Below are 15,752 nucleotides of genomic sequence, written 5' to 3'. Positions count from 1 at the left end.
ATGAGAGGTATGGTCAGAGTGGATAGTCAGAAGCTTTTTCCCAGGGTGGAAGAGTCAATTATTGGGGGGCACAGGTTTAAGGTGCAAGGGGCAAGGTTTACAGGAGATATACAAGACAGATTTTTTACACAGAGAGTAGTGGGTGCCTCAAACTCATTGCCAGGGGAGGTAGTGAAAGCAGATACGGTAGCAACTTTTAAGGGGTGTCTTGACAAATACATGAATAGGATGGGAACAGAGGAATATGATCCCCGGAAGGATAGAGGGTTTTAGTTATGTTGGGCAGCATGGTCGATGCAGGCATGGAGGACCAAAGGGCCTGTTCCTGTGCTGTAATTTTCTTTGTTCTTTTATTTTTCTTTGTTCTTGTCCGGATTAGTGCAACACTCAAAAAATTCGACACCATCCAAGACAAGGCAGCCCACTTGATTGGTACCCCATCCACAAACATTTACTCCCTCCACTACTGATGCACAGTAGCAGCAGTCTGTACCATCTCCAAGACGCACTGCAGGAATTCACCAAGCTCTTGAGACTGCATCTTCCAAATCCACAATCACTGCCACAAAGAAGGACAAGAGTAGCAGATACAGAGAACACCATCACATGGAAGATCCCCTCTAAGACACACACCACCTTGACTTGCAAATATATCACCATTCCTTGACTATCGTCAGGTCAATATCCTGGAACTCCCTCCCTAACAGAACTGTGGGCACCTACACCAGAGGGAATACGTGGAGGCAAGTGTAACCAGGGCGTTAGGATTTATTTGGGGTTCCAATCGTGCATCTCATTGTAGTGTTCAGTTGAACATCAACCAATGTTGGTTACTTCTCGTCTACACTAGTGCACAGTATTCAGCTACAGAATACACAAGGCATCATGTGTTACAAGGTTGTTACAGAAGGTCATTTTGAGGTGCATTTATCAATCTGTTATCATGGGCGGCACGGTTGCACAGTGGTTAGCACTGCTGCCTCACAACACCAGGGACCCAGATTCGATTCCTGGCTTGGGTCACTGACTGTGTGCAGTTTGCATGTTCTCCTCATCTCTGCGTGGGTTTTCTCCAGGTGCTCTGGTTTCCTCCCGCACATCAAAGATTAAGTTAATTGGCCATGGTAAACTGGCTCTGTGTGTCAGAGGGACTGGCAGTGTAAATACGCGGGGCTATAGGGATAGGGGCTATGTGGAATTGCGGTCGGTGCAGATTTGTTGAGCCAAATAGCTCCTTCTGCTATTTCTATTATAAAATGAAATGCAGAGATTGTTGTTTTATGGGCATTAAGTGCACTCAATGTAATTGAAAGTGGCTGCTTGTGTTGCAAAGACAAGATCACCTGCATATGCAAGTTTGCATGACTTTGTTAGTGGAATTTCACTCATGCGGACATTGAAAGGGATCAATGCCAGGGTTATGATCTGGTTATGGTCAGTGCCGTGCAATCCAAATTCCAAAGGGAAACTTGGCAAGCTATCACAGCTCATTTCTTTTTTAGTTACAATCTTTAAACCAAAAGCATGCTTTAGAAACCATGCGTTTTTCCAGGCTGGCTGAAAAGCTGCTTCATTTTGCTTCTTTTCTCAGCTCTCTCTCCCAGCACAGAGCACACTCTCAGCAGTTTCACATGGTCGCTTTCAAACACAGCTCTCTAACCTCTCCTTAAATATATTTTCCCTCTTTTATCTTTTCTCATTGCCCTTACCCTTCTTTGAAACTTACCTCTCTTTGCATATAAAAGTAATTTATATTTTCCCTACTGCCACTATATTTGGGTAAAATAAAATGTAGGATAGAGGTGGAGAGACTCTTCCCGCTCAAAAAAGACAGTAGGACTAGGGGGCACAGCCTCAAGATAAAGGGGAGGCGGTTTAGAACGGAGTTGAGGAGGAACTTCTTCACTCAAAGGGTGATGAATCTCTGGAATTCTCTGCCCGTTGAAGTGGTGGAGGCTGCCTCGCTAAATATTTTTAAGAAGTGGGTTGATGGGTTCTTGATAAGAGAGGGGATTAAGGGTTATGGGGAGAGGGCGGGAAAGTGGAACTGAGCCACGACAGATCAGCCATGATCTTATTGAATGGCGGGGCAGGCTCGAAGGGCTAGATGGCCTACTCCTGCTCCTATTTCTTATGTTCTTATGCCTTATTTATTCATAATCTTTTCCAAGTTGTAAACCCTCTTTTACTTTCTTTTGAAATTTAACAACTGAAAACAACAAACTTTCTTTATCTCCTAATGCACATTTCTACCCATGTTTTATTAGCTTATAGATGATTCAACTTGCCCATATTCACTTCAAGAGACTGCCTTTCACACCTAGACCCGTTAACATTCTCAACTCTGCAGACACCCAGTCCCCAGCTTAATTTAGTTATGTTCACACACAGACACAAGTCTGCTTCACAGCATAACACAATAAATCCCCAAATACTGTTTTCTTCATAGCTAGTACTGATCCTTGTGGCAGTTTGCTGTTGACCAATAGAGGTGCGCTGAGCTGCCTTGACGGACACATAGCCATCTATTACTCAGCATTGCCAAAAGCAGTCATAGTGTTTTGGGGCAGGAGTTTCAGCATCAGGCCTTTAATCCAGATCTTGCCATAGGCTGATGACAGGTCTACAAGGGCTACACCGGTCTTGAGTTCATGTGGTGTCAGTACCCCCAGTGTTGCTCAGAAGAATGTTTCAGGATTTTGACCCAGTGAAGCAAAGCTGATATAATTCCAAGTTAGGATGATGCATGACTTGGAGGGGAACATTGAGGTAATGGTATTCCCATACATCTGCTGCATTTACGTCTGCGTCCTTACAGATGTTAGAAGTCACTTGTCGAAGGAGCCTTAGCGAGTCATTGCAGCGTACCTTATCGATAATACATATTGCTTCAACGGTGGAGGGAATGAACGTTGAAGATGTGGTTGGAGTGCCATTCAAGTAGGCTGCTGTGTCTCGGGTGGTGTCAAGTTTCTTGAGTTTTGCTGGAGCTGCACTCATCCAAAGAAGTGGACATCACATTCCTGAATTTTATCTTGTAGAGGGCAAGCTTTGGGCAGTTGGGAAGTGAGTTACTCTGTGCAGAATTCCTAGCCTCAGACCTGCTCTTGGAGCCACAGTATTTCTATGACTGGTCCAGCTCAGATTCTAATCAACAGAAACCCCAAGATGATAGGTAGCACTCAATTACAAGACAGCATTTCCCTCCATTACAAAGCAACATGTCAAAAGTATTTCACTGGCAACAAAACATTTTGGATCACCCTGTGATCACAAACGTTGGTTTATAAATATACATAATTGGAAAAGTCCTGGCAAAATAGCCTTCGCCAATTCAGTATCTAGGGAGACATCAGGAAGATAAATGTCATTCTTTAAATGTTCTAAGCATACCTGCCTGCAACTTTATTAAGAGTCATATGGCATTCATATGTTGCTTTTGTAACATATGTTTTTTGATAACCTTAGAGTTTTATAATTTGTAATATACTGCATGTATTGTAGTGTGCACTATCCTTTATTTTACATTAATCAGCTATTGTTACCTTAAGTCATATAGTGATTGCATCACAGTTCTTAATCATTCAATGCAGCTTCATCATTCATTAACAATTTGGATGTGAGAGCTATTATCTTATTTATAAAAATAGGCTAGGACATATGATTTGTTGAGATAGTAATTTGTTATTTCTCCAATCTGCTCAGGGAACTTCCTCTGGGATTTTTAAAATTCAAAACTGCAATACTCAAGCAACAAATCACACTACAAACAGCAGGATATGAAAACACATCCCCAATCGTTTATATACTGGCTGCAGCTCAGAGTGTGCTGGATGTAGCATTTAGTGACTGCTGAAGTTTGGGTCTTCTGGTTTTATTGTGCATCTGAAACCCCTTTGGTTTTCATTTTGGAAATATCAAAAACCATATAGTGGCAACCTCCAGTGGTGTGTGACTGCAAAAAAATGAAATTAAATGGAAAGTGATCTGTTGCTAGAATAAACTCCAGTGCAGGAATATAATCTGAATATCAAGGCGGCACAGTGGCACTGCTGCCTCATAGTACCAGGGACCCGGGTTTGATTCTCGGCTGGAGTCACTGTGCAGAGTCTGTACATCCTTCCTGTGTCTGTGTGGGTTTCCTACGGGTGCTGCTGTTTCCTCCCACAGTCTGAAAGACATGCTGGTTGGGTGCACTGGCCATGCTAAATTCTCCCTCAGTGTATCCGAACATGCGCCGGAGTGTGGCGACAAGGGGATTTCCACAGTAACTTCATTGCAGTGTTAATGTAAGGCTACTTGCGACACTAATAAATAAACTTAAGCAATTGCTTATTCAAAAAGTGCAGTCTATGTTACAAACTTTGAACAAGAATCTGCATTTATGTAGCACTGTTCACAACCCCCAGGATGTTCCAACGCACTTCATGCCCAATGAAATACTTTTGAAGTGTGGTCATTGTTGTGATGTAGGAAAACAAGCTTTTATTGTAATATTATTCTGTATTGAGGACAGTTTATGCACCTGAAGTTGTATTAATGAAGCTTTTTAGATAATTTGACAAACTTTTTTTTTCCGTGACTGATTCTTACTGAGATGCAGCTTTTCATGTTTTTAAAAATAATTCCCCCAAGGTTATCCACAAACTGTGTCATTGACAGGAGTGGGTAGTCAACGTGAGGCCTAGCACTCTTCTTCCAATCCCCGAGCTTTCCTGCTCACCGTCTGCCGGCCGCTCTCACCTCAACTCCGGCGCGTTGATCATCCTCCTCATGTCGGCGGCGAAGGAGCCGAGGTTTCCCCGCAGATAGGCGGCGCGGGGCGGGTCGGACATGTCTCCGAGCCGGGGTGAGGAAGGGAGGAGGCTGGAGGTCGGCACCCTGACAGGGAATGATAGAGAGGGGAGGGAAAGAGAGAGGGAGAGGGAGGGGTAGAACAGCAAGAGAAGGAAATCCAACACATCACATAAAATACCAGGAGGGGAAGAAAAGAGGAAGATGTGCATTCACTTGAGGAAAGCCAAATTTAAACATTGCTGGAAACTAGGATCAAACTCTCTCATCTTTTGGTCAAGATTGCACTTTGCATCTCTTTCTTATGTTTTGTTTTTCATTTGCTGTGATTGATGATGAGTCAGCCCATGGTCAGGAAGATGATTTTTCCTAGGAGGACAAAAAGGAATGCTGAACTTTCCAAAAGTGCCCAGCTGCAGGATACTGGCAAAACATGTGTTAACCCTGCTCCTTTGCCAAGCGAAACCACCTCAGTTGGGGAACGTAGTAACTCGACGTGGCAAACAACTAACCAAAGGATTTATTGATAAGAACTATGTACAACTAAGGTTTTAACAGCACTACTAATACAGCACAACTAATTGGGTGGCACTGTGGCTCAATGGCTAGCACTGCTGCCTCACAGCGCCAGGGATCTGGGTTCCATCCGGCCTTGGGTGACTGCCTATGTGGAGTTTGCATGTCTTCTTCGTGTCTGCATGGCTTTCTTCCAGGTGCCCCCGTTTCCTCCCACAGTCCAAAGATGTGCAGGTTAGGTGGATTGGCCATAATTGTCCCTTAGTGTCCCAAGATTTGGAGGTTAGGGGGATTAGTGGCATAAATACATGGAGATACAGGGATAGGGCAGGAATAGGCCTTAGAAAGATGCTCTGTCTTTGAGTCAATGCAGACTCAATGGGCTGAATGATCTCTTCTGCACTGTAGGGATTCTTTGAATACAAGTCTACTCCTAACAATGTCCTGACTCTTACTGAAGCCCTCCAGCCCCAGAATGCTCACCTGTGGCCCAGGTTCCTGCATCAGTGGCTTCGACCTGGTCATAAAGCCCCTGAAGAATCACCCCTTAAAGGGGCCATGCTACCACAGGGGACAATGATCACTGTTTAAGATAGCTATAGTAAAAAAGACAAGCAATCCAGAGTATATAGAAAAATCAAATCAGAGAAGGCCCATTTCACGCAGCGGGCACAAATCTGATCCAGGTAAATAGGAGCCTGATATTGTCAGGCAAAACCATAACTGAATAATGGACTGCCTTAACAAGATGATTCAGATGTAGTGAAGGTGCATTCCCACTTGGAGGATGGTAGAGGAAAAAAAACAAGAGTTTCCAGTGTGACAACAGAGAGAGAAAGTAAAATGAAACAGAAAACTAGTGTGTTTGACAGTTGTCAGGTTGATAATAAAAGTGAGAACCAAGTTGAATAACTATCTTTTCAGATTTGTCTGTTTTCAGGATGGCAGCGAAGACTACAACTCCCAGCATCCTGGAGTTTCAGGACAGCGCAGAGCAGGAGAACTGGCATAAAAACCTGACCACCGGACCTAGATAAATGCTCATTTGACCTAGTAGGAGAGCTTTTAGATACAATAATACAGAAAAAAATCAACAGTCACTTGGACAAATAGGAGGTCCATTAAGGAAAGCCAGCAATGAGGAGTCAAAGGAAAATTGTGCTTGACTAACTTGATTGAATTTTTAGATGCGGCAATAGAGTTGATTTGATGATGGTAACGTGGTTGTTGTAACATGCGACAACTTCCAAGAGACATGTAATACAGGGCCACATTACATGCTTATCAGCAAAATCAAAATCCTTGGAATAAAAAGGACAATGACAACATAAGTAAAAGCTTTGACAAAAGGTCATCTGGACTCGAAACATCAGCTTTTTCTCTCCTTACAAATACTGCCAGACCTGCTGAGATTTACCAGAATTTTCTCTTTTGATTTCAGCTTCCAGCATCTGCAGTAATTTGCTTTTATTTATGAGTACAAGTTTGGTTGAGTGAAAGGAAACAGAAAATAATGGTGAATTGTTGTTTTTCAGACTGGAGGAAGTAATATAATGATGTTCCTGTGTGGTTGTTCTTTTTATGTTTCTTTATTAGTGTCACAAGTAGGCTTAGATTAACACTGCAATGAAGTTATTGTGAAAATCCCCTAGTCGTCACACTCTGGCACCTATCTGGGTACATTGAGGGAGAATTTAGTATGGCTAATGCACCTAACCAACACATCTTTCGGATTGTAGGATAAAACCAGAGCACCTGGAGAAAACCCACGCAGACACGGGGAAAACATGCAGACTCCAGAGACAGTGACCCAAACTGGGAATCGAACCCAGGTCCCTGGCGCTGTGAGGCAGCAGTGCTAAATAGTGTTCCCTTACAGTTGGTGCTAGGAACAACTTGATTTACTTGATTTATATTGCTGACCTCAACTTGGGTGTGCAAGGCACAGTTTCAAAATTTGCAGATGACACCGAGTTGGAAGTGTTATGAATTGTGAGGCAGATAGTTACTTTAAGAGAACATAGACAGGGTTGACATGTGCAACTGAAATTTAACGCAAAGAAGTATGAAATTTTTCATAGAATCATAGAATCCTACAGTCCAGAAGGAGGCCATTCGACCCATTGATCTGCACTGACCACAATTCCACCCTGCCCTATCCCCATAACCCCATGCATTTACCCTAGCTAGTCCTCCTGATGCATTGAAAGAACATGGAAAGGAAATATGAAAATAAAGGATACAATTTTAGCAAAGTGACCTGTGGACAGAAATACACACGTGATTCAGATGGCAAGGCTGGTTGTGAAATTCATCAATAAGGCAGAGAAAATCCTGGGCTGTATTAATGAATGCATGGAGTATGTCTTTCTGCTACTTTTATGTCCAGTACCTTCTCTTCACATTCTGATATTTACAGCATGGGATGTCTCAACATGATATAAGATTCCTAAATGTAACACCAGTTGCTTGACTGCAGATAAATCTTTATTGACTTTATCTCACAGTAGTCAGACAATCACAACGACTTGTATTTATATGCAGAGAGATAAATACATTGCTATTTTTTGCTCTGGGTAGAGATACAACCAACATCAATTTGTTTATTCTCTCTATGAATTGTAAAGGGAAGCTTAAGATCTTAATGGGCTTTAGTCACTCACATCCATCCCTTATAAAGTGCCTTCTTAGTTTTTCTAAACTGATCATTTGATCAATGTGTCGTTTGTTTGTGATTGTCAGCTGCATCTCTATCTGAGAGACTCCTCCTCCTCATCAGGTACCATGCCCTAAGAGGACAGTGCCAACAAGGACTTCCATGTGTTGGTTCATGGTTGTCCTTGGCAAGGTATTGCAATTGTTTGATATTGCTTTCTGCAGGTTCTGACTGACCAGAAAAGTGACCCAAACTTATTGCCTATCATATGTTTATCGGAAGGACTTGCAGGTTGATAGTCAACCTACTTGGCCACGTTATCTAGTTGAGAGATTATCGATCCCTTACTACACAATACTTGCAAACAATGGACACCCTCTTGCCGACAGTGTTTACCTTGTCAAGTATCATCCCTACCCTGAACCATTCTGAGAAAGAGCATGTTGAAGCATTTTATTTTTAGCTACGGTATAAGTCTACAAGCTATTTATCAATGAACTGACATGTTTCAGCTGAGGAATCAGCAGTGGTATTATATTTGGCCTTAATATTACTAGGCATTGTTGTTTAATGACTCCTACTGGAAAGTAAAACTGTGTGGAGACAGGTTGAAGATAGGATTGGACTTGACTGATATAGTGGAGAACCTGCCAAAACCCACTGATGGTCATTTAGATGAAGCATGATTCTCAGAGAAGTGAGTTCTTGACCTTTTGGAACATATGAGACAGAGGTTAGGTACCTCTGCATGGCAGAAAGCAAAATTAGAGGCTTAAGTGCTCCACATCACATTTGATTTGTCTTGCCGGTATTAATGTTCATTACATTTATTAATGTTTATTAATGTAAAGTTCTCCTGCCCAACCTGTTGGTAAGGGAAGGCACAATGACCACTTTAAGAAGAATAAGAAAAACTTCAATTACAGCTAAGAGATGTTATAATGTTTAGTTTAAAGAAGTGACTACAAACATAGTTATGAAGAAACAGAGCCAGCCTAGTAATGAGATGTTTTTGGAACTGCTTAAATATGCCAAGGACTAACAAATACTAATGACTTGAAAACTGTAAGGGGGCTGATGGCAAACATGTTAGACATTGAGATAAAACTTATACCTAAAATGACTTGGACGTGAACAAAAGTTAATGTTGTTTGAGAAAATTGTCACAGGGCTGAAGTTGTCACCTTGGAGACGTGTACGGGTGGCAAGCTGCCCAGATCTGTGCTGCCTCAATAGTTGAGTCTGCTTTCCTTCATACAGTGCAGTCGTGCAATAAGCCTTTCAATCAATGGTCAATCTTTTATCAGGTGGGAAAGGCACTGGGAGAATGATTAAGCCTTTTTTTTCTCTTCTTGCATTCATTTTGGGAGGCTCAAGGAGAGATGATAACATCCCCATGGAAGTGTAAAACATTAAACCAACGTTTTTATCAGGACAGCTTCTAGGTTGGTCACAGAAGCAAGCAAGGTTTTGGGAGAGTCTTAATGCTTTTGACTTGGACTGCAGAAAATTAGCAGAAATTTGTTGCCTTCACTTTCTTTCTAGGGTAAGACAGTTTGACTCCCTTGCTGGTAAACATTTATTTCAAGTTACTAAAATTAGTTGGATATTGTATTGTATATAATTCCTACCCAATTAGTGCTATTTTTAAAGTAAAAATTTCATCTCAAGTGAGGAGTGGACCTCAAAAAAATTTTTGAAAGGTGTTATCAATAGGACAGAGTTCAAAAAAATAAATTGCTTTTGATGACTTATAGTATTTTTTTCGTTTTACAATTTAATTTTGTTGAAACACAGGTTGTTGTAGGAAGACAATACAACTTTCAAGCTTCATGCAGACATTCACAATGAGCATGAATAATTTATGATTTTTGATATGTAACTTTTAAGATAAAGTGGAGACGCAATGTCCTTTCTTACTCACCACAATTCAGCCAGGTTCAAAACTTCACCTGTATTGTCAGGGCAATTGGCTGAGTACAGGTATACCTGCCACACAAAGGGTTGGGAAAAATTGGATGATATCGATCTCGGTGGTGGTAAATTATTGCACCATTTTAAAGTTAACATTTTAGATCAAATGTAATCATTGCCAAAAGCCTGAAGAATAGATAAACTGGCTAGTACGGGGAATAGTAGATAAAACGGCATGATCAGTAGCCTTTGAGACTAGAGATTGAGGGTCAAATCCCTGTCCTGGATTTGAGTACAAAGTTTAGGTTGACGTATTTGTACATTGATGCTAATTCATTTCTTTTGGATGAGATATTTCTCCATTTGCCTGTTCAAAAGATACAAAAGATCCCATATCACTGTTTAAATAAGGTCGCAGTGTCATGACCAATATTCATGCTTCAAGTAAACCATGAAAGCAGAGTTGCTGATCATACATTTCATTTGCTTTGTATGCAAATTGACTGACATATTTTCCTGAATAGTCAATGCATTTCTAAAATGCAGTGTTTGGTGATATTGACGTGGCTACCCTCTTGAGGTAATAACAATAGTTTGTATTTACATAACACCTTTATAGGAGAGTTAGAAAGCAAAATTTGACACTGAGCCATATACAGAGATGGCCATAAGCTTGGTCAAGAGGTAGGTTTCAAGGAGCATCTTAAAGAAGGAAAGAGTGATAGAGAGGTGGAGAGGTTTCGGAAGTGAACGCCATAGTTTAAGGCAAAGCAGCTGAAGGTATGTGGCCAATTGTGGAATAATTAAAATCAGAATGATCAAGAAGCCAGAATTAGCGTATTTTGGAGATGACTCTATAATAGGCTGAGCTGCTTTATCAACTGTCTGGGTAACCTTGGCTTTTCTCTTTCCAATTATATATTCTGATGGCAATGAATGGTGTCAAACTCCACTGTGACCCATGCCATCTGCCTTACATATTCTGAGGTTGACCTCAATACCTCCATAGGATTGTGAGATTTGTTCAACATTCTTCTACACAAAACACAATCTCTGAGATTGGAATCAGAAGGCTCTACATTAGGGGCTGTCATCCCCTGAACCTTCTCTGAACTCAGAAGGTTTGTATTTTCACTCCTCATCCCAGCTCCCTTATGCTTAGTGCTTCACCAAGTAACTGTATCTCATCAGGGCTAACTGACGTCGTCTGAAAGGAGACGTGGGAGGAGAAAGACTTAGGGATGTACATATTCATATTCCCTATCTCCTACTCAGTACACAAATGCACTAATCTTGGGATTTATGTTAGGATCAGCATCAGGGTCAGTTGGCAGCCAGACATTCCGACACAGTTAGATCCAGCAAGAATCATTAAGCCAAGATGTTTTCTTCAGTGCAATTGTAATCAGTAAATTAAGGTTGCTGAACAAATAAACAAGTTGAAACATTATTTTATTCACCTGTTGGAACATGTTAGTTTCCTTTGACATACACAAGATTGTGATATTCTTGGCAATGCTCATTACTTTAACTAAATGAAGTAAGTGTACATGGATCTACCAATCTTGGGTTCAAGCCTTGGTGTGTATTGAGTTTAACCAAGGCAATGAGGCAGCTGCAGTTACATAAGAACATAAGAAATAGGAGCAGGAGTAGGCCATCTAGCCCTTCGAGCCTGCCCCGCCATTCAATAAGATCATGGCTGATCTGTCGTGGCTCAGTTCCACATTCCCGCCCTCTCCCCATAACCCTTAATCCCCTCTCTTATCAAAAACCCATCAACCCGCTTCTTAAAAATATTTAGCGAGGTAGCCTCCACCACTTCAACGGGCAGAGAATTCCAGAGATTCACCACCCTTTCAGTGAAGAAATTCTTCCTCAACTCCATTCTAAACCGCCCCCCCTTTATCTTGAGGCTGTGCCCCCTAGTCCTACTGTCCTTTCTGAGCGGGAAGAGTCTCTCCACCTCTATCCTATCCATCCCATTCATCATCTTATACGTTTCAATGAGATCTCCCCTCATTCTTCTAAACTCTAACAAGTACAAGCCTAGTTTATTCAGCCTCTCCTCATAGCTCAGCCCCCTCAACTCCGGCATCAGCCTAGTAAACCTCCTCTGCACTCCCTCCAAGGCCAAAATATCCTTGCGTAAGTACGGTGCCCAAAACTGCACACAGTACTCCAGCTGCGGCCTCACCAATGCCCTATACAGCCGCAGCAAGACCTCCCTACTTTATATTCAATCCCCCTCGCTATGAAGGCCAGCATCCCATTTGCCTTCCTGACCACCTGCAAGCTGGGACCCTATGGACATGGAAAAGAATATCGGCCAGGATTTTCAAATCTGATCTTAGAAGTGTAAATGTGTGGGCGAGGACAAGTTGGACCACATCTGTCGTCTCAGGAAACCTATTTAATCTTAAAACTGTAGGGGAATTTTCAGGAATTCTGACATGATTGAAGAAGAGAGATTTGTCATTGGTCAGCTTTCATTGGTTGGAAGCTCCATATCCCGTGAAGATCTGCAGGCAGGGAAGACCACATACATGTTCCAAATGATTCAGCCATGGCGATCCCCATCTGCTTTGAGCTTCATCTCATCAGTTTTTACCTCGATCCAAACTTCAGGATTGTAACCTGCATTTGTTCCCAATGGATGAATATTTTCAAAGGTAGGCAGATTTTGCCCAATGTGTTGAGTGCAGATCAGTGTCCCTTATTGTTAATTCTGGTGGATGAGTGCTTTTGAAAATTCAATATGGACCTAGATAGAGAAGATCTCTAGCTAGCTATTCTACAACTTCTAATTTTTGTAAATTCAAATGTAGAGCCAGAAAATATTTTTTGAAACTTTCATGGGATCATTTTGATTGAAATTCCTGTCATCCCTATGGTGCTGTTTCTCATTGAAAAGTTTGCACTGCAGCATACAACAGAGAGGTTTTCATTTTTTACCACTAGTTTGGATATTTATTAGCTTTAAATCAGTAAAGTAGCTGCTCACCTGAAGTGTAAAGAGTAAGGAGATTCACCTGGATGTTGTCTGGGATGGAACATTTAAATTATTAAGAGAGGTTAGATAGGGATTTGAGGAAAAACTTTTTTACCCAGACGGTGGTGACAGTCTGGAATGCACTGCCTGGGAGGGTGGTGGAGGCATATTACCTCACATCCCTTAAAAAGCACCTGGATGAGTACTTGACATGCTAAAACATTCAAGGCTATGGGCCAAGTGCTAGCAAATGGGATTAAGTGGGCAGGTCAGCACCTTTCACATATCAGCCTGGACTTGATGGGCCAAAGAGCTTCTGCACCAGAATATTCTTTGATTCTGCTATTCAGTAACACTGGTGGCTCAGATCGGCTATAGAAACTACATAAAAATTGATTAGTTTCTACAATGGGATGGCTGATCCGCAATATTAGTTTTACATCTGAGTGAAGGTGATCTCTCTGGGCTCCACTGTAACATAAACTTATGCAGCTGGCATGTAAATGTATCAGAGTTTTCTGAGCAGTCTCCCCCTTACAGGATTGAAGGCTAACATAAAATTCTTTATCAAGGTGGTAATCATTTATTATAAGTGTCAGGCATGGCCTTCTCACCTCGGAATCAGAAGGTTGTGGGTTCAAGTTCCACTGCAGAGACTTGAGCACAAAAATCCTATCTGACACTCTGGTGCAGTATCGAGCTTCACTGTCTTTCAGATAAAACATTAAACCGAGGCCTTGTCTGCCCTCTCAGGTGAACATAGGCACTCTTATGAAGAAAACCCATCTGATTCATTAATGTTCTTTAGGGTAAGAAATCTGCTGTCCTCACCTGGTCTGGCCTACATGTGACTCCAGAGCCACAGAAATGTAGTTGACTCTCTGAAATGGCCACACGAGCTACTCAGTTGTACTTCAAGGAGACAGCTCACCACCACTTTCCCAAGGGAACTAGTGAAAGGCAATTAAATGCTGGCCAGCCAGCACACGCTTTTGAACCTTTGAGTTTAAGTATGAGTTGGAATCTGCATGTGATGACAAGTGCAAATGTGCAGTAGTTTGGCCGGAAGCATAGGGCACCAGCTCACTAGAGGAAAGATTACATAATAGTTCTGTTGCAGAGGACTCAGGTGCTGACTTTCAGACCTCGGCTTATTGAAGGTTTCTGGACATATGCCAAATACTCGGTGCCAAAGAGTTTGTGAATAATGTCACACAGCATGGAGAAGCCCTATGGAAACCATCCTGACTAACAGTGGTCAGATCCATTAGCACCACAGTGGAATCCACCATGATAGCACATTTAATGACAAATCTGACAGCTTCCATGGTAGTTTGCCGTATTGGACTGCCAGCTTGCAGCAGCTTACATTGAGATGCTGCAGTCTATGGCTTGGTCATCCAGGTCCACAGCTGCTCAAAGACATCCTCCAAGCTCATCTGATGTGTTCTCAACGGAAGCTTAGCAGCGCTCAACTCAACTTTGTGGAAGCATCTCATAAAATCTCCAGTATATGGAAATGAGCACACAAAACAGGTGCTAAGTGCTTGCAAAAGGAAGATCAGCCTTCTTGCATGAATGCTGATGTAATTTGTTTTATAAATGTGGTATATGGCTCCTGCTCTGCTCAAGACCACAAGAAACTACAATTGAGCCCAGTCCATCATGCAAACCAGCCTCCAAGCCATTGACTCTGTCTACACTTCCCACTGCTTCGGAAAAATAGCCAGCATAATCAAGGACCCTACGCACCCTGAACATCTTCTCTTCCATCTTCTTCCGTTGGGGAAAAGATACCAAAGTTTGAGGCCACATTCCACCTGACTCAAAAACAGCTTCTGCCCTGCTGCCTTCAGATTTTTGAATGGACCTACCTTATATTAAGTTGATCTTTCTCTACGCCCTAGCTATGACTGTAACACTATATTCTGCACCCTCTCCTTTCCTTCTCTATGATCAGTATGTTTTGTCTATATAGCATGCAAGAAACAATACTTTTCACTTTATCCCTATACATGTGACAATAATAAATCAAAATTTGTTTCTTGACCTGAATTTTGTCTTGGTGTTTTCACACTGAAATGAGGGCAAGATCCATAAGTTTGAAGAAAGGAAGACAATTGGATGATGACTCTGAACAGACCAATAAGGATATGAAAGTGCAGTGAATGCTAGTTAAGCTGAAGTGTTAACCTCGATGAGCTTATCTCTTAGATCACAGGTAGATACTGAATCTGGTGGTCACTACACTGTCCCCCCTCGCACATCTTAGTGTTCAGGTGGTTGTAAGAACTGATGCAGTATGGTGAAGAAGTTGTGTGGCATGCAGCAAACAACAAATCTACATCCTACATCCATTCAGCACTGGACTGCAAAGATCCCCTTGAATAGTCTAGCAGCAGCATTGTTTATGCATGCCAATTGTTTGTTCAAAATGTTCCTTTTGGCATGCTTACAACAACTTAGTGCAATGGATGCAGGAACCTAATCTGAATACATTATACAGGGCTTATAGAAAATTGCCAACATGCACTCTCACTCCAATGTGACCTCTTCAATCAATTTGGGAGTCAATGCACTTCCACTCATTAGTGTACATGAGATTCCTTCCCTCCACATTGGGAGATTAGATAGATACTGCACAGTCCTGTTTCTAGGCCCATAATTCACATGTTCCGTTACTTGGTTCGTACACATTCGACGTGGCTTAATACATTTACTTTAATCATTACAATATCAACATTTATTCTTCTAAGCTAAACTTCCTTGAGAATTTTAGGCAGATCAAAAGAGTGCTGCTTATATATATTTTGCCAACATTTCCTGGAAGCTGCCTGTGGAATTATCATCCTATCTTCTTCCAAGCACACACATTCTCCT

The 15,752-nt window shown here is 41.8% G+C and overlaps 2 protein-coding genes across 7 annotated transcripts in view; one reads left to right on the top strand and one right to left on the bottom strand.

Moving 5' to 3' along the window:
* The window catches only part of LOC145347677 (BTB/POZ domain-containing protein 19-like), a 176,552-nt gene extending 171,586 nt beyond the window's left edge, over positions 1-4,966 (bottom strand). For 5 of the 6 annotated variants that reach the window (XM_080195370.1, XM_080195366.1, XM_080195368.1 and 2 more), the window contains exon 1: positions 4,744-4,966. In XM_080195370.1, the coding sequence (XP_080051496.1) occupies positions 4,744-4,835 (92 nt within the window). In that variant the 5' untranslated portion in view covers positions 4,836-4,966. The remainder of the gene's footprint in view (positions 1-4,743) is intronic. The other variant, XM_080195371.1, reaches the window with a different exon arrangement.
* The window catches only part of dynlt4 (dynein light chain Tctex-type 4), a 263,595-nt gene that overhangs the window by 244,530 nt on the left and 3,313 nt on the right, over positions 1-15,752 (top strand). The gene's annotated exons all lie outside the window — the stretch shown is intronic.

Source organism: Carcharhinus amblyrhynchos, chromosome 9 (assembly GCF_965287045.1).
Source record: "Carcharhinus amblyrhynchos chromosome 9, sCarAmb.v2.hapA, whole genome shotgun sequence".
NCBI classification, from domain to species: domain Eukaryota; kingdom Metazoa; phylum Chordata; class Chondrichthyes; order Carcharhiniformes; family Carcharhinidae; genus Carcharhinus; species Carcharhinus amblyrhynchos.
The sequence above is the reverse complement of the archived record's forward strand: the minus strand, read 5'-3'. Positions and strand labels throughout refer to the sequence as shown.